General features: G+C 40.8%; 2 protein-coding genes across 2 annotated transcripts in view; both read left to right on the forward strand.

Annotated features, from left to right (window-relative positions):
- The window catches only part of pdlim2 (PDZ and LIM domain 2 (mystique)), a 32,766-nt gene extending 23,184 nt beyond the window's left edge, over positions 1 to 9,582 (forward strand). The window contains exons 7-10 of the mRNA XM_077562587.1: positions 695 to 804; positions 6,950 to 7,098; positions 7,581 to 7,692; positions 8,582 to 9,582. Coding sequence (XP_077418713.1) covers positions 695 to 804; positions 6,950 to 7,098; positions 7,581 to 7,692; positions 8,582 to 8,774 — 564 coding nt within the window. The 3' untranslated portion in view covers positions 8,775 to 9,582. The remainder of the gene's footprint in view (positions 1 to 694; positions 805 to 6,949; positions 7,099 to 7,580; positions 7,693 to 8,581) is intronic.
- A 4,476-nt stretch (positions 9,583 to 14,058) lies between these two features.
- The window catches only part of adgra2 (adhesion G protein-coupled receptor A2), a 54,324-nt gene continuing 40,729 nt past the window's right edge, over positions 14,059 to 27,653 (forward strand). The window contains exon 1 of the mRNA XM_077562560.1: positions 14,059 to 14,887. Coding sequence (XP_077418686.1) covers positions 14,643 to 14,887 — 245 coding nt within the window. The 5' untranslated portion in view covers positions 14,059 to 14,642. The remainder of the gene's footprint in view (positions 14,888 to 27,653) is intronic.

Raw genomic sequence — 27,653 nt, forward strand, 5'->3', positions numbered from 1 at the left:
AATTGTCACTGTAGTGGACAAATGAGGTCCATATATTGTGGTGTGTGGTGTGATTTGTGCAGTGCAAAGTTTTATTGCAGGTGTGCTTACTGTCAGATCACTCGTAAACTCTTATGACATAATTATAGCAAATCAGTCAACCTTTGCACTTGTAACTGCAACTGGTTGTTTTTTGTTTTTTACTTCAGTCACGAGCACCCTAGCTCAGCTGTTTTGAGTGTCTTTTGTCTTTATTGGGTATGTAGCGCCCTCTTTTGTCCAAATTGCATAGAGAAAGCATTCGGTGCTATGTGACTTTTACTGTATTCTTGATAAGTGCACTTACTTAGGTTTAACTTCCTTTCCCATTGAACCAAAGTCAGTACCTAACAACTGTTGCCACACAATTGAAGTACAAACGAAATATCGCCGAGATCAAATAAATGCTGAAGTAAGCTGTTAGAAATGTGGGTCGTGACTCCTGTCTAAGGGCACCGATGATGGTGGCAGACAAAGACTGGCAAAGGTGTTTTGATAATGCTATCCTGGTTCTGATATCTTTTGTCTGAGTTAATGAAGTGTTTATACCCCATATAAACAATATTTCCATCTGTTACCAGAAGGTCTTTATGTCACTGTTATTTTTTCTTGGCACGCTTGATTTTTTTTAGCTGCTGCCTAACACTCATGACGTGTTCTTGCTCTTCCTTGACAGGACTTCTCTCCTTCAGACTACAGAAATAGTTATTTGTCCAGCAGAACCCCGACCCCACCAGGACACTACTCGCCTCCTAGTGCCATCGAGCAGGACATGTCTCATCGCAGGTAAACAAACACCACATACGTTGTACCTGGTCATGGATGTGTAATGTATGTATCATTACTGTAAGGCCAACCTAGAATTACGTTGATTCAAGTCCCATGGCTTTAAGTTAACAAAAAAAAAAGGTGTACTATTTCAACTCAAGTTACTCCTCCAAAATGAAAGTGTTCTCATAAATCATAAAATGACTGACTGGCTTTTATTAATGATAGAGGTGATAATTCAACAGTACTCAGTTTTGTTTCAGTAGTATCTGGTTCTATCATCCCTCTCAATGCATTGCTAAATCACCAGCTGGTAGTACAGTGTGATTCTAGGATGTTAGCTGCATGCTCCTTTCTGTTGTATACACTTGGGAATGTTTAGGTAAATGATGTTGATTCAGATTTTGTAAAGAATTATGCTCAGTATTTCAAATTGGAGGTGGGGAATTTCCTGCCACTTTATTATATATTATGTGCCCATGACCGAGTATCGATGCCTTTTAAATCAATCCTTTTTTTCCTTACTCAGTGAGTGGGTGACTATATTTTCCAAATCATTGTTCTCAAACACACCAGGAAACAAATGTGGCCAAGTGGATACATAGTTCATTATACTATTTAAAGGAAGGTGCGGTGATGTCATTTTTCTTCCTGTAAAGATGCATTATTTGTAGTAAATGCATAATTTCCTGGCCAATGAAAGCAAATTAGGTCATTTCACCTGCTGATCTAACACACCGCACTTAAGGTGCCATCAAACCGGAACCCTCAATGCCTCGGCTGGATGTGGAAACTCTGTCCATGAAGGTTATGAACAGTCGGTGACAAAGGGCAGCCTTTGTGTCCAAACCTCACTAGAAATGAAACCGATTTACTGGAGGCAATGCGGACTGAACTCTGACACCAGTACAGGGATGAACAGTCCATATCAAGGGGGATCGTGTTCAGTACCCCATACTCCCGAAGCACTCTCCATTCCACAGAACTCCCTGAGAGACACGGTCGAACTCTTTCTTCCTCACAAATGTTTTCAGTCTACAATACATCCACCTGTGAATTATATCCAAACTTACCAATCAATGTTTCACAGTCTATTAGCACCCTCGGCTGGTGGAAAGTTGATACTGCAGTCACACTTTTGCAACTTGGAATCAGCAGTGTCTTGCCCAGTGACCCACTCTTGTGGACTCAAGCTCAGTCGCAAGGTTAAACGACCATCGCAATTTACAATGTGGTCTCTCTGCTCAAAAATATAAATATTATCCACATTATAATTTTGGGGATTTATTTTTTTCAAAGAACTTCAAAAGTCCTTCGAAGTACGGGAATCCAAAAATGCTTACTTTTCTCTTCTGTGCATGCACTGAAGACACTGATACTTTCGTGTATGAAAGGAATTATATTATAACGTGTAATTATAATTATTATAATGACACGTTTGTGCTAGGTATATTACAAATTTGCAGATGAGTGTGTTTCCGCTGCCTAGTAATCCAAGGCGCCAAATCCTCTTCATTTTATTTTAAATGGACACGTTGGCAACAGATACATAACAGGTATCAGTTGGAGTGAAGCTCTGTGATTCACAATGAGTAAAAAAAAAAATCAAAGAAGCCGTTACCGGTACTGCTCAAAACTATGCAAGGCTCTGGGCTGTAATTGACACAAAACATTATATGTTTGTTTGAAACATAAGACTTTGAATATCATATTGGAATGAAAGAACACCTTTTCCACAACCCTTAGGTACCAAGAAACATAATACAACACGCTTTCCGCGGGTCATTAAAAAGGATTAAAAGTCAGTAAATGGATTTTGCTCAAATTAAGGCCACAAATGGCATTAAAAAATATTAAATATGATGTCCAGAGAGAAGCATTAAAAATGTAAATAAAACTGATGTAAAACATTGTTGTTCATACTTACATACAACGTTGTGCAAAGGAGTCACTATAACGCAATTTAGCAATAATAATAAATGTGATAAAATACGTTGATTTGTGGGGACAGGTGACTTGTAATTTACAATGAACAAAATTGCATCGAGTCCACGAGTTGCTTCTTGTTCCCAATACCAATTGCTCTGAATTTGAAAAGAAAAATGTACTGTTCTGGTCACCAAAGTCCAACATGGGTCACTAATCCCACCTAGTGGCAGAAAATTACCTTAACACAAATGTCTAAATGGCAAATGACTTAATGTATGACATTCCTTTAACTGTAATATTTTTTTAACTTCAAATAACTTTTTATTAAAATTACTATTAGTATAAAATTACTGTATCAATGGTTGAAAGGATACAACCACATTTGTATTTGGTAACCATATTTGTCCATGTTTGTTAATTAACAAGAGTATGAAAAATGTATAATAAAAATATTTTATATTTATATATTTTGAACAGATATTACGTGTGATTAAAGTTAACATTGTATTTCATATGATCTGTTAAGATAATTGTAATCAATTGACAGCCCTATATAAGCAGTGCAATGCATGTATACTGTATGTGACGTGGGCATAAAATTGAATTTTAAGTTTCATTGATAATCGAATTAAATTAGACTTGCTGACACCTACAGAAATCCTGTATAATGGGACTTGCTTGTTCCCCCCCCCCCCCCCCCCCCTAAAAACTCTACAATATTCGTCCATAATTTTGGAAATTGTGACTTAGTTTTGAGAAATTCCAGAAGGTCTCGTGTACGCGCACGCGCGTTCATGTAGAAAACGGTCCAATCAACATTCACTAAGGGAAGATGAAAGAGTGAGGGCTCTGTGCCTTGCTCAAGGCCACATCGGCACTGCTCAGAAGGTAGAATGCTTTCATAATTGTTGTTGGGTCAATGGCTGGCGTCGAACTGGTTAATGCACTCTTGCTCTTGACGGTCTGAATTCTGCAGCCTGACAGTAGATTTTTAAATGTTTCCCATTTCCAGAATTCCTCTGGATTGAAACCAGATCTACAAACATTCCTTTTGTATTGTTGCAGATTGTTACCAAGTTTCAAAGGCCAGCGTTGAAACTGCAAACGGGCTGTCAGACCAATGTCTCCATTTAGTGTACAATTGGTGCAGCTGTCTTGAGTTCGTGTGTGGAGGTCATTGCAGCTGCAAATGCCTACTTACGGTGCCACCAACATGGCATAGTTTGTGATTGGATTCTTTTTTTTCAGTGTGCAGGTGCTGCCCTCGTACAGTCATGTTGATTAACCAAATGTGTTGTCCAGGAGAAATACAGCCCGAGAGAAAAACTTTGCCAGTCGTGCAATCTTTTGTGTCCATTGTTTCTCCTCTTTTTCTTGTGTGTACACATTGGAGAAGTTTGGACTTGGGCCCCAGTTGAGTAACCACAGTCGATGTGTCAGCAAATGCAGTCATATGCAAACACCCAATGTTCCCCCCAAAAAAAGTCCGTTCCACTCTTTCCCCTAATTGGCCTCCAGTTGGAAGCCCGCGCATGAGCCCCTCTCTGCTTCCCCTTAGCCAATCACAACCACTACGACAGGCACTTACCCGCCCATTTATGCAGCGTGGCCAATGAGTTGCAGACTAGGGACACACCTTTCAGTCAAACTCTTGTTTTTCAGTCTTGTCTGCTCTACATACTGTAGGTGACTGCTATGCATCTGGCTGTGTGTGTGCTGCTGTTTTCTTTTTTTTTTGTATGCATGTTAAGATACCAGCGAGAAGTGCTATTGTTGTGTAGCTTTGCTGTCTCCAAGGTGAGTGCTACCATTTCAAGTTTGGGATTTAGTTTTTGGAGATGTTCGCACTTAAACATACTGCAGTATTTGAGAGATATTTTCTGCATTTAAAGGGTCTTTTATCAGTACGTCCAATGTCTGTTATTTAGTTGTCTGTGCAGGACCAATGCCTTAAAACTGAAATATTGGCCACCTTTCAATCTCCATGACATTTTATCCAAGCTACGTCTTTGAGACATTCCCGCAGTCTCCTGCTTCTTGCCGTGAACCGATTTGCAGTTATTTGGTTTCCTCCCAGTCGAACGATACTTTTCATTTGCTGTGAGATTGCATGTCAGGAGGGATGGTGGACCGACGCAGGAAAGGAAATGGAATTGCGTAGGGTGGAGCTGAACGTGTGGAGAACTTGGAGTTTGGGCTCCCATGGTCTGTTTTTAATTTGAGCCGTGTTACGGTTAGAGGATACACAGGAAAAGGTCTGAGCTTTTGCTTTGGCTCCATTTTTGTTGTCTTGTCCATTTGCCATCTTTGGTTTCAGCCACATCCATCTTGTAGGAACGATACACACACACACCATGTGATGTATGACCTTGCACATTCAGACCTGGTTGTGTTGAAGTGATTCACCTTTGGACCATCCGTCTTGAGAGAATCAGGCTTTCCTGTTTCGTCAGTCTTATTTGGAAGAAGTCATTTCAAAGTGGGGAAAGTCCTGACTGTGAAATTTAGATTGTGCAATGAACCCACTGGCACCATGCGGTGAATGCCACAGTGACTTAAGTGAACCGTACTATTTGTTGTCCAGATGAACGGAACCGTGAATATTTACTTTTCATATTCTTTCATCCTCATCTTTGTGCTTTCGCCAATCCAAGTAACTCTGCTTATTAGCCATGTTTCAGACTGATAAAGTACAAACACTGGACTCTTGAATAGTCACTGATACCAAGCACCAACACCACTAGTAGCCTACTTTTGCTCCATAAACTTTCCCTCAACAAGAAATGGCATCATTTTAAAGAAAGCCCTATATATTCCAATATAGGATGTTTCCTTTAAATTCCATGAAACTAAACTAATTCTCAAATCCTTGATCGTACAACGGCCACTAAAGGGCGTCGGATACTTATATCAACAACCGTCGTGTGTACCGATACCTTGAAATATATTATTAACATTTAAATTCTTTATTTTCATATATTAACCCTTGTTATACATTATTAACATCTTAATTCTTTATATTAACCATGTTGAAAGGTTTTATAGACGTGTAAAGCAAGTAGTGTTGAACTCAGTATAATTTGACCTTAAGCTGGGACATATTATTTGGTCTAGAAGTTCCTTCTCTGTGGGAAAACACATTTGGTCCTTGAGAACAGAATCTGTTTCGAACACGCACCCCCGACTCTGTTTTCGCCATCGCTCATGGAAAAGTACCCAGAGAGTATGTTTTGTCTACAAATGAAAGAGAGGCGGTCGGTTTTAACTATAAGAAGCCATTTTACGCGGAAGAGACACATTCGGCGCTCTGAATTCCACCTGTTAAGTGCTGAATTGGAGACTGTCACGATGTCCAGAGATCTCTGTTAGATTAAAATCATTTTTGCAAAGGTGTTTTTTCTTACATTAAATCTGTCTTCAAGTTTTGGACCACGCAAAGAGGACAAATATTTTTTATTCCTCTTCAATATTGATACCTGGTATCAGTACTCGCCCATCCCTACTGCTTATTTAAGGGAGCCACTGTTGACAACACATCCTGAATATGCAAGTTAAACAGTAACTGTCTCGGCAGTGTCATGTGATGATGGGTGGGACGACCATCAGGACAAATTTGACTGTCTGACTGTCAGCTCACAATCTCACTTGAGTGATCGCGTGTGCGTTATCATCACACACCTGGCCGGACTGGTGTACCCGGTTCCGGGTGACAAGTCAGCAGCTGGATTTCCGCGCATACTTGTCTTCCAGTCAAGATTTCAATTGATGTTTCTTTAGTGGGTGGTGAGTGCCAGTAAAGGTTTTTGCAGCACACCAGGAACAAAGAATGCGGCTACTGTTCTCTTGGCTGCCACTTAATGAGCTGCCATGTTGTACGACCCCCCCGGTGAAAGCTTAGGCTCACCCCTGCTGTGCACTGACTGGCTGCAAGTAACCACATTGAGGTGCTGGAAGGGCTTGTAATAGCATGCATGGTGGCCTCGCACTTTATTTGCCTCCTTTGCACATTTGTGAGTTAGAGGCGAGCAATGTTAAATATGATGTCGTCTCAAGCCTGCGCTGTGCACGTTAGACTCGGTACGTTGAGGTCAAAGTTCCAAAACCAGCTGCTGCCTCTTTCTTCATTTCCTCTGCATTCCATACACACAACTGCTCGCTCACATATTTTCTACCAAGCATATCAAGTACATTGTTGGTAGATTATTCATTGTTTTGTTGTCTTTTCTTTTTACAGTAGTTCAAGCTCTGAAGCCGTCATGCAGAAGTTTGACAAGAACTCTGAGGTGTACAAAATGATCCAGGAGAATAAGGAGTCTCGCACAGCACCTCGTCAGTCCAACACCTTCAAAATGCTGCAAGAAGTTCTGGAGGCCGACGAGAAAGGTTGGAACGGCTTGACAAACAAAACAAATAAGCGCCCTTTGTAGGCAGTAACAAAAAATAAATAAATACTACAATCTGTTTTGAAATGCAAACTTTGTATGTGAACGTTTACTGCAAACATGATGAAAAGTCGTGAACAGTTGAAACTTGTTGTTCACAAGCGCGGCCAATTTGTGAAAAGTGCCTGTTGGCGTCTTGTCGTTTGGGAATATTCCCGTTCCCAAATGCATCGTACAATTTAAACTTCCACATGGATGACGTCGTCCGCACTGTGAAAAGACAAACTCGCCTGAGGGTAATTTAATTTGTGAACAGCAGGTGGTGGGAGGCAAATCAATTCACAACCAATAACAGTGACATTCTTTTATGACATGAAAATGACCAGCAAAACCAAGTCCAAGGCACAAGCAAGCCTCAGAAGTAGTCAACACTTTCGACATCATCACCTCTTGCTGAGTGTGTGTGTGTGTTTGCCTTTCCAGAGGCCACATTGAAGTTCCCAGGAAAGTTATCGCCCAACGTTCCGAAACCAAGCGCACCCGTGGGAGGAGTCAGCAAATACCACACCTGTGAGAAGTGCGGCACCAGCATTGTGTAAGGGCACATTTACACCTTTGACAATCAAAACTTCAATAGAATCCTAATTTAATATTTTGTGCAGGACATTTTTAAAAATCATTTTATTCTTTGCTTCTGTTAATTCAAATTATGGATGCAAACAAAGGAGGAACTAGTTTACAAAAGCAAAGTCGCTTTTGCCAACCTCTCAAGTGGGAAAAGTGATGATTGTCTTTTAATTTTCCAAGAGGATTCGCTTATTTTCACATTAACGTAAAGACAAAAATATTTATTCTAGTTTCTGTGGATGTTGATGCTGTGTTTAGTATCAGAAGGAACAAAAGGAGTCCAGGGGAGGGGATCATTTTTTGCACTTGTTTCTTAGGGATGTACAAGTACTGATACCGTCCCATACCCAGCCTTATTTCAAAGTATTGGTCGTCGCGACGGTGGCCGCTCTTGGGGCCATTTTACAATCAATAACTAACTAGATATTGGAAGAATAGAAAGTTGCCATGACTTTCATGTCAATTTAATTTAAAAAAAAAAATTTTATGTAAGTTTTAATTACATTTTTATTTTAATACACTTTTTAATTTTTAGTTAATTTTTATTTTATTTGTGTTTGCGGAATATGAGTTAAGCCGCAAAATTCACTTGTTTTTATTGATCTCAGGGGCGGCCATTTTGCCACTTGCTGTTGACTGAAAAGTTTTGGGTTGACTTCCCCTTTAAGGAAAAATGCTATATTAGGATCCGTAGGTCTTAATTATTCAAATGGTCTCTCATGGTTTTGTTATTTTATGTATCATATAGGTAATTGTCCAAAGAGCTAGCTTTTCGGGGAATTGGCTTTGTAGCTGTCCCACAATCATTTTGTCACACTGTGCTGTCCTCTGACTCGACTCATCTTTTGCCCTCGCAGCACACAGGCGGTGCGCATCGTGGACGACTGCTTCCGCCACCCCGAGTGCTACACGTGCACAGACTGCGGCTTGAACCTCCGGATGAGGGGCCACTTCTGGGTGGGGGACGTGATGTACTGTGAGAAGCACGCCAAGCAGCGGTACCAAGGGCCGGCCGGCTCGCCGCGATCCAGCCTGTCGCCTCGCCACTGAGTCTTCCGCCACTGGCTGCCCGACAGCCGCCTAATCGCACCCACTTATGGACAATGGGCACGTGGGAAGGGATCAACAACATGGCAGATTTTTCCTTTTCTCATCACATTTAACAGTGTTTGGCGATACTGTAGTATCCTTAACTTTCTTTTCTGACAATTTGCGGAAGTTTTTCATGTGGCCCCGAAGTTCACCGTTGATTGTTGGCTCTAAAAAATCACCTTCCATAGTTGTCACATGTTCTGACGTAACTGAGGTGACTGAACTTTACAAACACACCAAAACTTTGACATCACCAAGACGCTCCAAATCTGGATAATCATTCATAAAACATCTTGCTAATACAAAGGGACCAAATCTGACCTACAGTACATGCCATGCAGTCAGTATGCAATCTGTATGCTTGCATGTTTTGTGTGTGCGTGCGTGCACGTGAATGAGTGGGTGAAGGAAAAAAGTACTACTTTGACGATTGCAGACTCGAAAGATTTTTTTTTGGGGGGGGGGGGCTAGGCCAGCAACAATTTCTATATCTCCTTGTAAACAAAATGTAATAGGAGACAACAAAAATGTTTTGTTTGCTGACCTTTGCTGTTGTGTTGCTTATGAGGGATTATTCATTCTTTCAATATACAAAGATTTTGGATGTTTGTGTGATTGAACTGTATTCTATAATATAAATATACATACACCGTTTTTCAATGCATAATGTATGCACAAGATACTGAGTGTGAAAATAAGTGATACTGTATTTGCCCAGTTACAGCAGTATGTGGCATGTGGCACTTAATAAATTGCACAACTTGAAGCTTCTTGTGTTGTGTGTTCAATTTTTATTTACTACAACACACTGCTTTGTGCCACATCCTTTTTACATGATTGAAAAGTGATCTTACTTTACAATCTGGCATCAAAGCAGGACTCACATTAACTTTTTTGTCCTTGGTGTGTGTGTGAGGGGATTCCATTAAGCTCTCTCTATATATAGATTTACATATAGATATATATAATGTTAAATCATTTTAAGATGCAAAAGTTTGACCAACGTCTGTTGCACTAGCTTGTTTCCAAGTTTTCCTCCAAGCTTTGCAGCATTTAACGTGACACCAAGTCGACCACTAGAGGGCAGCATTGCCCCGCCGAGAGAATTTAGTATAAGTATGAAACTTCGTGTGCACGCATTGAAATTGAACATGAATCTTTCAGGAAGATGTTTTGTAAATCTATTAATCTAGTCAGATATGATCCTACTTTATTAACTAACACTATGCAATTTTATCCATCTGAGGAATTTGCATTCTCTTTTAGTGAATGTGTTGAGTTAAGACAAATGATGTATCCCTTTACACTGTTTTAACAACTCACTTAACTTCACTGCTGATATTGCATTTGATCAAATATCGTTTTAATGTGTCGTGGAAATATAGACTACATAAAGTGGAAATCTGTTGACACAAGTGGCGAATGGTTTATGATGAGTAAGACTGAATACAGGTATCACGCTATTTGCTGAAGTAAATGAATGAATGGATGGACTACAGCAGAAGTAGCCCACAGTAAGCGAGACTTTCTCTCTCTCTCTCTCTCTTGCACACGCACACAACATTCAACTCTTGTAGCAATTAGGGTTCCATTGTTTCGCAACATCCCTTACCACTCATAAATTTAACTGATTGGAAATATTGACTGCTAAAAATATGCTATTACTTTATCACTGGTAATCCCATGAATTGTAGCCTTGACTTTTTGTGAATGCAAAATTAAAAGCATGTCACCAAGAAATGCTACGAGCAGCTCATAAAGGGACACTTGTGTAGTGTGTGCGTGTGTGTGTGTGTGGGGGGGGGGGGGGGGGGTGGCTACGTAACCGCCACCGCCACTGGATGTCGTGTGTTCCTCAACGGCCAACATGCTTGAGGTCTGCAACGCAGGAGGCCTGACGCTTTTCCTTTATAAATCCCAGCAGTCCACTGCAAATGTTTCATTGTAGCTATTTTTACCCAAAAAGGAACCCAATGAGAATCGCCCCATGCATTCTAGTTTCGATCATGTCATCTGTTGTCTCGTGTACCATTCATCTGTCCTCGCTTAGATTGTGTCTCCCATTTCCCAAATGTTGCGTAACTTCTATTCTCCCCGAGTTCCACCTCTTCTGCTCGACGTGCTCCACTTTTTCAACACCGCACCTGGAATCAAGTCCAGATGTGGAACTGGGGAGAGAGAGAAAGATTGCTTGCTTGGCCATAAAAAAAGGGAAGGGGGGGCTGCCTATATGGGGTGCATAGAGAAAATGTTGGAACGGCATTAAAGTTTGTCTGGATGCCATTAAGAACAATTTGATGTAATGTGTAGTTGGAAACGTGACTTTGAATGGAAACTGCCTTCTCTCAGATGAGAGATTTGAGCCTCATGCACTCGTGGAGGTGGGGTGTTGTACTTGTACTTTTTTTTTTTTTTTAAACAGCTTGGATAAACAGCCCTCTGTTTCATTAGCCACCAGCTAGGCACTCATGTCCTCCTCTTTGTACAGCATCGAACACAGAAATAACAAACCTGCGCGGGTCACAACAGTCTGCCATTATTCGGCCGGGCGAGAGCTAGCATGACTGCGGTCAGTGCGGTGCCTATCCCTTTCAATATGCCAGCTAAAATGCTCTCCGACCTCGTGGACTCTCGTGGATCACAATCTTTTTAGAACACACTAACTGTACTATTTCGTCTTGTTGGGAATAAAATACGTCACACATAAGCTGTCATATCGCTATAGCATAGAATGCAGCCAAAAATGCATGCATTTAGAAGCAAGCACGCACACTACGGCGGCTCAGAGAGACCGCACTTTGCAAGCCTACCACCAATTCTTATTTTGCGTGAGCAAACGAGCATCTTGGCGAGTGACTTGGCAGCCGGTGCGAAGCCTGGCGAACGACGCCGAAAGACCGAGTGAGCGGGAATTAGCCCGTACAGCTAACAAGAGCGGCTAGCGCGAGTTAGTTGGCGCCATCAGTTGGAGTGGCGAACAAGAGCAGCTAGCAGAAGAAGCTAGTACAAAAAAAAAAGAGCCCCAACTGTGGAAGGTAAGCGGTGGTCGACCTGTTGGGTTCGACACTCGATGCAAGCACCACCTAACTAGGAAATGGGGGCGAAACATGGCAGCCTCTAGCAAGGTAAGACTACAGCTATCTAAAATAATTAGTGATTACTAGACCTACAATTATATATATTTTTTAAATAAATGACGTTTATGGGATACAACATTTTTTTTTGCATACTATTGATGTAAATAGTCGGTTAATGAATGAATTATTAGTTCACCACTAGATAGTGCTAGAGATCACTGACTGTACCTTTAAGGTCACAGGTGTGCTGGAGTCAATCAGCTGACCTCTCACATGAAGTCAACTAGGGTGAAGTACACCCTGAATTGGTCGCCAGTCAGTCGCGGTGAACAATTTTGGACAATTTAGTAAAAAAAATGAATGCACTGTCGGCTGCTTGACACCAATTTAGTACAAGTTTGCATCATCATTTGTAGAATTTAGCACAAATTGCAAAGCACGGGATGGTCAATATCATAATTTTAAAGAAAGACCTATAAATCCCATAACACGTTTCCTTAAATTAAAATTGCATGAAATTAATGGCAATTTAATATTCATTCTTCGAGTTTCTAATTTGCGAGCACCAATTGAAAATAAATATCAGTACATTCACATCGCCTTCCGGCAAAAACAATGGCACTGTAGAAAACTGAGTCATTTCATTCAAATCAGGTCATAATAAATATCTTTATTGCATCATCATCATTGGTTCCAATCATTAAACAAGGGACTGTTTCTTGAACCAATCCGATTTCAAATGTGTCCTCACTAGGCCTGAGTAGTGGCTCTCTCAATGACGTTGGCATTTTTCTCTCTTCTGATTGGTTGATCAGAGCAAAATTTGTTACAGCTGTTTTATGTCACATTTGCGGCGTGGTTGTTGTTGAGGACACAAGAGCAGGGGAGCAGAGCGAGGAGGCAGAGGTGAAGTCCGGTAAGGTTTTTTTTTAATGAAACAAAAATGAACTGGCAAATCAGGCACAGGCACAGGCACAAAACAAAACAACAAAGAAGTCAAAATCCCAAGTGTGGCAAGACACAAATGAATGACAAGGCATGGCACTGAGAAAAGACAGGAGAAATCCACCAATTGACATGATGAGACACACCTGGGCAAGACACAAGTAGCTGAGGGCACCGATTGGTTGACACACGAGGAAGGGCAGGTAAACACAAGTGGACTACGTAAAGCTTGACGAGACATGGGAAGGACACAGGGACAACATAACAAAACACAGATCACACAAAAAAACAAAAAATAAAAATTAGACAAAAACCCAACCCCACAGAACTGAAACATAACATTTCATCACATAATTAGATAAGTATTGAATCTGAACTGCTTCTGTTTTTTTCATCTCAACAATGAAGTCCTTCACTTGTATTGATACAAGTTTAGTATTCATATTTGTAGCTTCAGCCAAACAACTTACCTCAACGTCAACCACAAATGTTTAAGTGCTTCATTTGGGCGGTCATTTTGCCACTTGCCGTTGGACTGACACCAGGTGAGCTGTGATTGGTCGTTACCGGAGACCTGAGCAACTGTGATGTCATCTTCTGTCTGGCAAAATAGCCACCCCCAGAGATGGATAAAAAACGGCTGGATTTTGTTGCATAACTCATATTGCACAAATGTAATATTAATCAGAATGACTAGCGAGGTCACATATAACATATATGTCAAGAAATGTTTAAGGTTGACTTCCCCCTTTTTAAGTAGATTTTACAATTGCCTATATGTTACTTGGGTATGTCTTTTTACATTGCGTAACATTTACTTACATAGCCCAACATACACTTCTTAAATGCATTTTTTCCGCCCTTTAATTTACGATGGTAGCATAGCTATATGATCAGTTTGTTTGGATAGTGTGTTCAACTATATCCTGCCTACGATATATATTATTTGTATCTCACTTTATATAAGACGGGTGGTAAGTAGCATAAAAGTAAAAAACATCAGTACTTCTGCTTTTTACAATCCGTACTTCTCCTTGAGACTAATGTACAGATTAATAGTATCTGTATTATACTACTAATACCACGTCTGGTCGGGATCATTTGTGAGGAGTTGCTCGGTTTAAATGGAAGCGCTAGGACCTGGGAGAGCACTTTGGGGCGCAACAAGCGAGTGTGGCAAACGGGCAAAAAGAACCGCTAGATTGGGATTTGACACTAGAGCCATCAACACCGGCTCACCTTCCTTCTCCTTCGCTGAAGCTGTGCCAGAGAAAAGGACAAGGAGGGGGGAAAAAATGTTAAAAGACGCGAAGCAACTTGGAAAAAGTTTTGGGAAACTTTTTTCGTCCACCATTCACTCCGTCATACAGATGTCAGTGTGACTTTGAGTCCGAGTCGTGACTTTCATCGGCCGCTGGATTAAGTTGGAGAAAGGACTTCACTCATCTGGACACTCAGAAGAGTCTTCGCGAGTGATGGCAGACTCGCAGTAAGTAGAAAGAAGTGATTTGGATTTTCCATTGGATTTAAAATCAAATCACCCACCCTCCAAAAAAGAGGGGGGGAAGGGGGGGACATTTGGAGCAAAAGGAAAAAGCGCCCCGCTATGACATAACGGAACACTGACAAGGCGACCAGTGTTTAATGTTTTAAAAACAAGACCGGCTGGTGTGTTTGTGTGGCAAACTTTCCTCACGTTTGTCATATTGGAATCGAGAATAAGCCCCCCACAACCCCCCTCTGGAGGCTTCATGCCGGAGATATGGGTTGACCGGCGGCTGAGCTGAGACCCAGCCTAAGGACAATGAGCGCACCCGGGCTTGGCATCCCTGTGCTGCCGGGTCGTGTGGTACTGATGCTGCTGTTCCTGCTGTCCGCCCCCGGGCCGCGGCCGTCCCGGGCGTGCCGCGGGCTGCTCGGCTGCAGCTGCTCGGACGAGCGCTCCAAGGCGCACGGAGGCCAGCCCCTTGGGCGGAGGGTGAGCTGCGGCAAGGAGGAGCTGTCCGAACCCCCCGATGCCAGCCTGCTGCCCAACAGAACCGTCACTTTGTGAGTTGATAAGGCCCGCAGCATGAGAACACCTTCATTATTCTTGCAAATTCATTATAGAGTCAATTTCACTTCATCAACTGCTCATTTATTTGTTTACTTTATTTTTGACATCCCAATTGAAGAAATCGATTGGAATGAGGTATGGTGGCCGTGGTGGCCATTCACTCACCACCTTCATCATCCCATCTTTATAACAACTGAATAGCCTACCTCTACTTTTGGGCTTGTGTAGACTATGCATGTTTTCTTTTCTTAATTATAAGTTCATTTAATGATTGGTGAACTGATTGATGACTGACACCGTCAGGGAAGTTTTAATAATTTGGAAATTGTGAGAGACTGTACTGTAGAGAAGACTTAGCATTGCAAAATACAATAAATTTAGGCACATTAAATACGTGCAAATATATTAACAATGCACTAAGTCACAATAATTTACTGTAATACCAAAAGTAGCAATAATTTAATACATGACCGGAAACAACAATACTAACTATATATTACACTCTGTCTGTACAACATAACACATTTAAGTGTTACTTATAAGTTGTAACGGCAACAAAGCGATTGTAAAGTTAGCGTCAGTCCGGTAAGTAGCGCAATGAAAATGGTGTGAATGTTTCAAAATAAGAGCACTAACAGGAAGTGCTGTTAGCTGCCTTAATCTTGCTATTTTCTCAGCATTTGCTAAATCTGCCTTATTGAGTGAAAAATGTCTCATCCCATTTAAAGTACACTTGCCATTTAGTCCGATTTATTTATTATTATTATTATTATTATTATTATTACTGTTCCCATAGCTGTTCAAATAAACGCTGATTGTGATCTTGTAAGCACATTTAATTTTTGATCAAATTCCGTATGAATATCGTTGGAATGTTAAGCTATTTTATAGCAATGCAATACAAATGTACAATTGTATATCTTGAATAGAACATTGTGACCTAAAGTGGGCCGATCTGAGCCCTGAAACGCCAAGGCTGAAAATGAGTCCCAAACCGGCCCTAAGTGTGATGGAGACCATATTTAATGAAACCTTCTCTTGAGCGTATTTACAGTCTAAAGTGGCAGTAAAGTTCTTTTCAGGGTATTTTGTCTGTTACTGAAGAGCTAAACATGGCGGTATAAGTCTAAATTAATACCGCCACAATAATAACCATCTTGTTAAATGATTTCGTTTTTGTCAAACTGAGCATTATTACCTTAAAAGGCAGAGTTTTCCCCACACAAGTATACCTAATATTCTGAATGTAAACACCTGAAGCCCTCATACTCTCTCCTCTCGACCTCATACACAAACAGTCAGTCTGTGACCCTATGAACTGAGTTTGTATTGAGGATTGCTACAATTATAATACATGATCATTCAAAGTGGGCATCTTGAACTACTTTGGCCTTAATTTGAGCCAAGTGTGCGCAAGGCATCATCATCATCATCATCATCATCACACCATAATGTGGGCCCGCCTCTTCGACACAAGCCTGTCACTTTAAACTACCCTCCCCTTCCATGAGAATAAACACAAACACATTTCACTCTCTGACTGCTTCCATTAAATATGGCTCCCAATTACCTTGTGCTGAGGAAAGAAACGTGTAGCCTGTGAGAGCGGCGTGACATCATGATAATTTAGCGCCAGTTTAGTCGGATATGTTCATACTGGGATGCACTCATTTGTGTGGTCTATTTGGACGCAAGTTGAAAGAACGGCCGGCTGTGCCAAAACATACAATCTTACATGATGAATGGGCTCATAATCTGCCGGTGACACATATTTGGGCGCTGTTAGTGTACACTCAATAGGAATTACTTGTAATACTTTCTTCACAGCTGCTCTCAGACTTTATTCGTTCCCACAGCGTGTGTAGCGTCGCTGCACTGTAAGAAAAGGGCTTCACTGGAGTGAACACATGAAGCAAAGTAAGTGGATTTGTGCCCCGGGAGAGCACAAGTCAGCTAGTGGTCCATTTATAGAGCCGTATGTTTCTGGCTTAATAAAGTCAGGATTATACATCTGGTAAACACATTGCAGCAAACAGGAGGGGAAAAAATAGCAGTGGTTGAGGTGATTGAAGATCATTTCCATGGCCACACCCACTCATTATGGTTGGCTTGTTTTGGTACAAATACTTAACATGCTGCAATGTAGCTGTGGACGAAAAGCCATTTATTACAAGATGCGATTGGCGTATCTTATGTAGACAACGGCATGTAAACTATGCAATGCTCTAATACACACTATTGAAATGTTCTGATATGTACTGAAATGCTTTTATATATTATATTGAAATTTGTTAGTACAAGTAGAATGTACCATTTCAGGCGTGTGTATGAGAGCATTTCAGTATTGTACTGTATATAAGCAAAACAATCTTATTAGTATATATGAAAGCTTTTTAATAGTTTGTATGTGAACATTTCAACAGTTTGCATGAGAGCATTTCCGATATTTAGATGAGTAAATAATCACTAGTGTGCATGAAAGCGTTTCAGTAGTGTATAGGAGTGAATACAATTTTGTAGTGTGTATTAGAAGTTTTTGTATTTTGCATGAGATAATTTCAATAGTGTATGAGTGAAAGAAATCAGTAGCGTGTATGAGAGCATTTCAGTATTGTATATAAGAGTGAAATGTTTCGCAAGTGTGTTTGAAAGAATTTCAGTAGTTTGTAGGAGAGTGTTTCAGTAGTGCAAATGAGTGGGGGGGAATCCAATAGTGAGTGTGGGAGCCATTCAGTAATATATATGAGTGAAGAAAATCTTATTTGGTGTATGAAAGCTTTTTAATATTTTGTATGAGAGCATTTCAGTAGTGTACTATTGAAAGAAGAAATCAGTAGTGTGTATGGGAGCATTTCAGTAGCTTACATGAGAGTATTTCAGTAGTGCATGTGAGTTAAAAAAACACTTGCAGAGGATGGGTAAAAAAAACAGTATTATGAATGAGAGCATTTCAGTATCGTGATGGGAGTGTTTCTGTAGCGTTTGAGTGAAAAAAATCAGTAGTGTGTGTATTGAGCGTTTTAGATGTGTAAATGAGTGAAAACTATTCAGTAGTGGCTATGAGAGCATTTCAGGAGCGTATATGAGTGAAATATCAGTAGTGTGTATGAGAGCATGTCAGTAGTTAGTTCGCATGAAATTTTCCAGTATTGTTTATGGGCAAAAACCAATTTGATCAGCATCCATGCAAAATTTTTAGTTGTGCGTATGAGAGCATTTCACTCGAGGATGAGTGGAAAAAAATCATTAGTGTGTATGAGAGCATTTCAGTAGTGTATTTGAGTTAAAAAAAAAAAATCAATAATGTGTATGAGGGCTTTTCAGTAGTGCTCAATAGAACATTTCAGGAGCGTATATATGTGAAAATAATTCAGTAATACATATGAGAGCATGTCAGTAGTGTGCATGAGAGCGTTTCAGTAATGTATATGGGCATCCATGCAACCTTTTTAGTTGTGTCATGAGAGCATTTCAGTAGAGGAAGAGTGGGGAAAAATCAGTAGCGTGTGTATGAGAGCATTTCAGTAGTGTACTGTGTATGAGTGAAAAGAAAAAATTCAGTAGCGCATTTGAGAGCGTTTCAGTAATGTATATGAGTGAGTGACAAAAATCAGTAGTGGCAGTGAGAGCATTTCAGGAGCGTATATAAGTGGAAAATAAGTCAGTAGTTTGTATGAGAGCGTTTCAGCAATATATATGGGCAAAAACAAAATTGATTTGTATTTGTGTCATGAGAGCATTTCAGTAGTGTTGTGAGAGCATATCAGGACCGTATGTATATAAGTGAACAAAAATTCAGTAGCGACTATGACAGTGTGTCAGTCATGTACAGTATATGAGCAAAAACACATTTGATCAGTGAGCTTTTTAGTTGTGTGCATGACAGTGTATCATATCAATAGTCTGTGTGAGAGGTAATCCTGTACTATCGAAGGTGGCGCACATCCAGTGAGTTTGTGTGGTGTCCGCTCTCCAATGGGCTTTCGTGACATTCGGTCCAGATGTGGAATGTGAGATGCCGCGTCCATATCCATGTTATTCCCGACATTCCTGGATGCGCTCACAATCCAGCGAGAGTATTCCAGGTGCCGCGTCGCTCCCTCCCCGCTTGGGCCCTCTCTCCTGCGGGGAATCTCTTTCTAGCTGAGCAGGCGCGGGGCCGGCGCACTCAGCAGGTCCAGAGGCTTCCGGGGCCAGCTTCTACGTGTAACGCACAACAGCTGGCCCCTGTGAACATTTCAGCTGAGGCCCCTCACCCCCCTGGGAAATCCCAATGTGGATTTGTTTATTAAAACTATTTGTCCGCTGTTTGTTTTCTTTGCCAGCCGTAAAGGAGCAACCGGTCGCCACAATATTTTCGCCTCCTACTCTTGGCTTCACGTTGTCTCTGCTACATGTTAAAAGACATCCTCCCTATTCGGATAAACTCTTATCACTGCTTTAATGATGCATTAGACAAGTGACGCGATCATTTGTCGCACTTTCCCTCTTTTTTTCTTTATCTCCAGCTCCCTGATTTCTCTCCCTTTCCCACCCCTTTATCACAAGCTCATCCGCACGCAGTAACTCTTAACCTAAATATTTAGGCGTCTTGGTAGGAAACTGCCATGTCCAAACTCCTTCCAGATGTGAGCCCGTGCAGGCTTGTGTTTAGGTCTAATTATGCACGGCTGCAGAAGAGCTGCTTCTCTGGGGGGAGGAGGAGAGACAGACGCCGATAAGCCGAGTGAAAAGTGCATTCGTTCGGGACAGACTGAGGACAAATGATGGACGGTGCACATGCAAAAGAGGAGAAAGTGCAACAAGAAAGGGGAAAAAGAGAGAGGACAGAGGAGGAAGGAGAACGGTTTGGCTGGGGGTTCAGAGGGATGGGCCTCTGGAGACTCCAAATCCATGCAGCCCCTGACAAACAGCGAGGAAAGCGGGCTCCTCAGTGTAGCATATCTTTTCTCCAAGACTTTGTTATTATTAGCCTTTATGCATGAAGGAAGGTGAAAAAAAAAAAGAACTTGAAGATGTATGCACAATGTATGCATTCTGAAATGAGACACACACTTCAGTTCCTTTTATAGTTGAGTTTTAAAAGTTAAACACCAGCTAATATATATATATATATATATATAAATATAAGATAAATATAGAAACATAAATATATATATAATATATAAAATAAATATGCACTCAGCTGTCACCAATGTTTTACAAATGCAATTATGCCATCTAGTGACAGAAAAATGACCAACACAAATCAATATCAGACTCGTTATTTTTATTTTTTACAGTAGAGTACATCTGTTTAGTTTTAACTCACTTTTATGAATTATTACAAAATTACTATATCAATAACTAAAATATACAGCCATATTTCTATTAGTTTAAAATTTTTCCCCCACTTTTATGTTAACGAGAGACTGAAAACTTAGAAAAAAATATGTTATTGTTTATTTTATTGTATATTTAGAACAGACATAACATTTGTGATTAATATTAATCGGTATTTAACTATTGAAGTCTGCCTGACACCCCTAATATATATATATATATATATATATATATATATATATATATATATATATATATATATATATATATATATATAATAATTGCATTTGTAAGACGTTGGTGACAGCTGAGTGCATATTTTTATTCATATTAATAGCTAGCTAATCTTTCACATGAAGTAACTTGTGAAATTTTGCACATTTTTAAAATTCTAAAATACAACTTTGACCCCATTCTCCACAAATAAATGCATTATTAATAAATGTACTACTGCTGAATTTTGACGTTGACGCGTCTGTTGCATTGCGGCTCTACAATCTTTCCAAGTAAGGGCCGGTCATAAATCACATGTTTAAAAAATGTGTGGCTTTAAAGGAACTTTGAATTAACTCAAAATTAACGCACTCATGTTGACAGCCCTAATATATATGTGGGATGGACAGAGTGGAAGTCACCCTGTGCGTTATTGCGCGTGCTTGTCGTCCTTCTGTCATCATTGTTCCGACTGTTGGTGTCGGCCTGGTGGGTGTCGGCCCAAATTAGAGGACTCACATGCTGTGAGGTCAACATGGTCGTCCTTGGCTGATGCCCCCTCACCCAGGAGAGCTACAGTTGCTGTAAGCACAAGAATGGCAAAGTTGTTGGCTCGACAGTGAAATTTAAATATTGTTTTCAGTGAGGTTCCCTGTTGCACATGTGCCAATGTTGTCATACACTGTACGCTAGAATTGCAGTTTTTGTTTTACCCAAAGGTCTGTTTCTGCCACTTCCTGCCTTCGCTAAGCTAAATCAACATCAACATCCCCTCACTCTTGATTCAGCATTGACATGTGAAGGGTACTGAAGTAGGAAGAGCATTTCCAAAATGTGTAGATAGTGGCTGTTCTTGTGATCATTTACAGTAATATAAAAACTAAGGCAAAACTTAGATGCAGCTGACTTTCTGACAACAGTACATTATGTTCTTCTCCTGTTATTTTTGGACAAAATATAAAGCCGTGTGCTGAGCAGCAATGACAGAGGTGCGTGTACCATTTCACGATATGTTCCCGCATTTTGGTTCTGTTGATTCAAATCTTTTGTATCCTCTGTGTTGTATTTGGAATGAAATAAAATAAAATCACACAAAAGAAGAGGGAGAATTATTTAATTTCACAATAAGTTGAAATTCAGATAACTCTATGGTATACATTCTATTCTTTTATTTTAGTTTTTGGACTAAGTATTAAAAACTAGGGATGTGATGATATCCAAACATCACAATCTCATATTATCACGATACGAACCTCACAATACGATAATAATAATAATACAGCACAAACACGAAAAAAGCTCACATTAGAGAAAAGAAAATACAATATTGTTTTGTTGTACATAATAAAAGCAGTAACAAAAAATATGCTTGGCCAGTCATTTTATTTTTAAATCTATTGTCTACACAGAATGCAATGCTAATTAGCAGAGGTCATAATTAAACATATAGCTCAAATAGGACAGGTAAGATTAACCTCAATGCACATAAACGACCTACAATCCCCATATTGAGGCACTTGCTGCATGTTACGCTCCCTTTCATCTGGTGATTAACATGTGTGTGGCCAAACATGCCTAATTAAAATCAAACTGCACTAATAAACTAACAACTAGAGGGTGCTGTAACTACAGAAATGGAAACCTTTTTAACAGATGTACTGCCGTTATCGTTACATCGCTATTATAAACGCAAAATAAGTAAAAGAAAAACAAAACACATAGATATGAGATATCCTGATATCAAGCGGAAGAAATGCGGTACAGCATTTTCAACTCTAAGTTTTTGTATGTACTTGCAAATACGTTTGACTGTTTGTAAATACATTTGCCCCTTGAAAATGTTGAATCCACATTGTGTCATGCATCCCAGCAGCACCTGTGTGTTATTGCTCCCATCTGTTGGCTTCTGTTCACTCGAACCCAGCTCACCTGACAGAATGTTTGATCGGCCGCATTAGTATCAATCTGAGCCCTTCAGCTCTCATTCCTTTTTACGAGGCCTGTTGTTGAACTCTCGCTTGTGGCCCAACGCGGTCGGCCTGCAAAGAGCTTGCAGATGCGTCTGGGCGAGCGTGCGTGCGTGCGTGCGTGCGTGCGTCCAGACGGGAGTACGTGGACGTCAACGAGATGTCCCGAGCAGTCGTCTTATCAGCGGGGGAGGATCCCAATAGCGGGAGGAGCGGCGGGCTGAGGCATTCCTGCAGCACGACAGTTTATTTATGTGGGCGGGGGGAAGGTGTTGAGAGGAGGGGGGCGCTCGTCCACACATGTGAGCTGGGGCAGCGGTCAGCAATAAATCAAAAAAGCAAACAAAGGCCTGACATTGGATACTCGGAGCTTACGGCCTATTAGAGCACCTGCCAATGCCACACAAGGTAACGCGACCCCCCCTCCCCAACCCCGCCCCCCTCTCCCCCGTTGATGCGCACCTACTGCGCCGTGCCATATCCTGACCATCATTTCACTTAACACTTGGTCGTATGTTGATTAAAACGCCGCCATGTTTCCAAGCCTTGGCAAGGACACAAAGATGTGTTGTAGTCGTCTCAAGTGGCTCGGGTGTTGTTTTAGTTTTTCCTTTCGCTCCACACTCTTCTTATCTTACTCCAAATATGCCTGACTTTGACGTTTCCTTGCCAGTGCTAACTTCCCTCTCCCTGCGTTTGACCACGAATTTCCCGTTCTGCCTCTGCAAACACATGGATACAGACGCACGCACAGAATGGCTGTCTATATTGGGAATGCCTGTGGCTACATCGTGCGTGCGAGTGTGTGCGCGTGTGTGACAATAGTGCATTCATATGCTGTGTTACAATAACAAATGTCTGCCTGCTTCCTTTTTACAATTTGTTTAAACACAATCCGGCTCATTCACATAAATAGCGTGTCTAATAACAACATGTCAGATATTAATAATACATAATTGCAGGTAAAAGGCAACTTATTGCATTCATTTCAGCAACAAGTCTTTTGACGCCACAGCAACCTTGGAAAAAATGCACGGCCAACGTACAAATGATTTATTTTCGGAAACTAACAAAGAGCTATTGTAGAGGAATTTAATGTGCAGTGAGATCACCACATTTCTTTCGGCGACTTTGGCTTTATTTTGCACATTGTAAAGCTGCACCAGAGCCAACGGCCTCATTAATTACAGCAGCCCAGTTTCAAAGGAGCGAAGGAAAAATAAATATCTCAATGGATCATCCAATTAAAAGAAAGTCGCTGGAAAAGGAAAACAAATTGTTTAAGCACCTCCTTAATCATAAATATCTGCATTTCACTTTTTGAAGGATGTGATTGCATGAAAATCAACATCGCAATCTCCGGGCTCTTTTCTCTCATTTGTCATTCCAAGCGTTTTAGAAAGCCATGAAAATCAACACCTCTCACCATTACTCTTTCCGCAGCAAGAGGTTTGCATTGTACAGTTTGACTGTTCCCGAGCCTGCATGTCTTTCTTATGACTTCCTACCACTGACCAAAAACATGAGAGTAATGTTAAAGCTGGTCGGAGAGCTTTTTAGGACCGTTAACTGAGGCTAACTTAAACCTCATTGAAATTCGCTTATTGTGGTACTTTACAAGATGTTTTTATACACATCATGAAATCTTTTCACCGTTTTGTTATATTTATAATACTGTGTAATTCCATTATATTTATCCATCCATCCATTTTCTTATAGCGCTTGCCCTCATTAGGGTCGTGGGTGAGCTGGAGCCGGTCCCAACTCAATTTGGGTGAGTGGTGGGGTGCTGGTCGCCGGTCAATTACAGGGCGCCGTTATAATTGAACAAAAGAAAATGCCTACATTTATATTTATATTTAATTTTGAATCCTGCTAAATTCTGTTAAAGCGGAAGTCAACCCTAAAAAACTTTCTTGACAATAATATGTTCAATGCAGCCCGACTAATCTATACACCAGGGGTGGCCAAGTTCGGTCCTCGAGAGCCACTATCCAGCCTGTTTTCCATGTCTTCCTCCTTCAGCGTAGCTGATTCTAATGATCAGCTCATCAGCAAGCTTTGCAGAAGCCTGATAACGATCCTGATCATGAATCAGGTGTGTTAGTGGAGAGAAACATGGAAAACAGGCTGGATAGTGGCTCTCGAGGACCGAACTTGGCCACCCCTGCTATATACGGTATTCTGGTTAAGTTAAGCAGCAAAATCCAGCAGTTTTTTTTGAATCAATATCAAAAGGCGGCCATTTTGCCACTTGCGGCCGCGTGAAAATGACATCAATGTTGCTCAGGTCTCAGGTAACAACCAATCACAGCTCACCTGTTTTCTGAAGCTGAGCTGTGATTGGTCGTTGCCTGAGCACTGAGCAACTGTGATGTCATCTCCAGTCGACAGCAAGTATCAAATGGCCGCCCCCTGAGATGGATAAAAAAGACTGGATTTTGCTTCATAACTTATGTTCCACAAATGTAATATAAACCAGAATGTCATGTGAGATCATATATAACATTATTGTCAAGAAATGTTTAAGGTTGACTTTGCCTTTAGAAACAAACGACTCAATCAGTGAAAGTGATGAAGTTGTTGCGGATTTCCAATTCTTTGATTTTGGTCCTTGCTGTCGAGTTGTGATTCTCAAAACAATACACCAGGCACAGTGTGGTCACAAATGCCTCATAGAGAAAGTGGGATAGTTTGTTCCACTCTTTTGTACGCGCAAAATTTCCCAGCAGCAGCCTTTGCTCAGGAGCCGAAAACAGAGGCTGGTTATGAGTCCAAACAATGAGACAATGTGCGACCAGGCGTCCACTGCATTCCACTCACGGATTCAAGACGCTAAATTCACCAAATTGCCTCATTAGAGGTGTAAAAACGCTTCACACTGTGGCGAAGATGACTATTGTGTTCGTGCGAGCCGGCTATAAACATTCCCGCTTTTGGTTTCTATGACTTTTTTTTTTTCTTCCACGTAGCGGAATTTCAACTGTTAATATTCAGAGCAGCTATTTGTTTAGGCCTCACTGCTTGGCCATCTTTGGTGAAACTCCTCACGCACACATTGTCTAATGCGACTAATGCCAAGTGGAAGACCCTGTGTGTTGGTGTGTATGTGCGGGTTCATCCATCGGCTTGCCTGAACACTCACAAACACACACACACTCATGTGGAAAGGGCGTGCATGGCCACAGCTCTCAAAATAGCCATTCGTTCCTCCCCACCTTAATTAGAGACGTTTCTAAAACCCTGATTTTAATTTTAGACCAGTAGCATTTGGACCACTCGTGCACACACACACACACACACTCTCAGAGTTAAAATTGCACACTTTCCATGTTTATACATCTGATAGGTCACACATGAATCTAAATCTACAGACCATAAACCGCACAGCCTCGCTGCCTATAGCTCCGTCAGCTAAGCTGAGCACACAATGCCGCGAGCTTCATAATAAGTGGGTGCACATATCAAATGCAGATGCGCGCTCCCTATAGCGAACCTCAAGATTACACAAGTGAGGTCAAGCGCAAGTGGACTATAAGAGAAATGGGTTCTTGAGCAGATTACCATATTTTTGGAACTACAAGTTGCACCAGTAAATATATATATTAAAAAAAAAAAGCATCATGAAGAAGAGAATGGTGTCAGTGTGTCAGAGTAAATACCTGAACGCAGCAAACGAGTTCCGGTTGGACAAAACTTCCGCTTCTAACTACGGAAATGTTTTTCTTTTTAGTTTAAAATGGCTTACCTTAACGAGGAACCCACGTTTCATTGTTGCCAAAGGTAAAATCCTGGTCGTTTATTGCACTTTTTCGCCTTGATGTAAGGAAACCGGATGCAAAATTAGTAGTATGTCACACATTCGTTGCCATGACAACAACGATGACGACTACAACTATTAATTCTTCATCTTCTTCTTCTTCCATTTTTTGTTCTTCTTATCTTTCCATTTTCATTCATCTTATATCCTCCTCCTTCCATTTTTTTATCCTTTCTTCTTCTTCTTCTTCTCCTCCTTCATTTCTTATTTTTTCCTCCTTCCTTTTCTTCTTCTTCTTCTTCTTCATCTACTTTTTCTTCCATTTCTTGTTCTTATCCTTCAATTTTTATTCTTCTTATCATCCTTCTCCTACTTCCATTTCTTCTTTTTCTCCTTTCTTTTCTTCTCCTTCTTCTTCTCCTTACATTTCTTCTTCTTCTCCTCATTCATGTCTTCTTCCTTTTCTCCTTCTTCTCCTCCTTCATTTATTTTTTCTCCTTCCTTTTCTTCTTCTCCTCCTCCTCCTTGTATTTCTTATTTTTTCCTCCATCTTGTTCTTGTTCTTCTACATCTTCTTCCATTTCTTGTTCTTCTTATCCTTCCATTTTTATTCTTCTTATCATCCTTCTCCTCCTTCCATTTTTTTCTCCTTTCTTTTCTTGTTCTTTTTCTTCTTCTCCTCCCCCTCCTTCCATTTCTTCTTTTTTCTCCTTTCTTTTCATCTTGTTCTTCTTCTTCCCACATTTGGCAGTTGGCAGGTGGCGCCGGCGCATTACCACCACCTTCTGGCCACTGGCGGTGCTGTATTTGAAAAAGTACTGGGGGGAAAAATCATAAAAGTATTTGCTAACAAAAGAGGATCGACACAGTTGGGATGCGGGGGTTTGGGGTGCCAATCCGAGCTGTAATTTTGATATTGACAAACAAGTCACACCTGAGTTTAAGTTGCAGGACCAGGAAATCTATGAAAGGAAGTGTGACTTGTAGTAAAATAAAATAAAAAGTATTTGTGTAATTCTGCTAAACAACAAACCAAAGTATGACACTAATCTTTTTTATTTTTGATGTTTTTGCAACTGCCCAACCTTGGCGGAGTTGTCATTGTTTTGCTTTGTTTTCTCTACTGTGTGCCCTTTAGTTCTCTTTTGAAGTTAGTCGCTTTTTCCACTTCAGGATGCAAGTCAATAATCTCTTCCACTCCTCAATGTGGTCTCTCAGAAGCCTGACTCACTCGATCGCAGTCCACGAAAAGACAAACAAATATTTTGCGTGCAATTACATGGATGCTCCTTCCCATGACAAGTTCGAAACAGGCCTGGTAGTCAGGAAGTGTTCTCTGGTGGTTGCTGCAAGCCTACTGGTGGCCCCCAGACAATGAACACATTCAAATCTTGACATGCATTTGCCGCTAAAGTGCCTGTTGTGCTCAAGGGCATTTAGTCTCTCTTTTGCATTGAGTACTGCGACTCTCAAAGGATGAGCTTGGGGTTGAAGGAG

The sequence above is a fragment of the Vanacampus margaritifer genome, chromosome 3, assembly GCF_051991255.1.
Source record: "Vanacampus margaritifer isolate UIUO_Vmar chromosome 3, RoL_Vmar_1.0, whole genome shotgun sequence".
NCBI lineage: Eukaryota > Metazoa > Chordata > Actinopteri > Syngnathiformes > Syngnathidae > Vanacampus > Vanacampus margaritifer.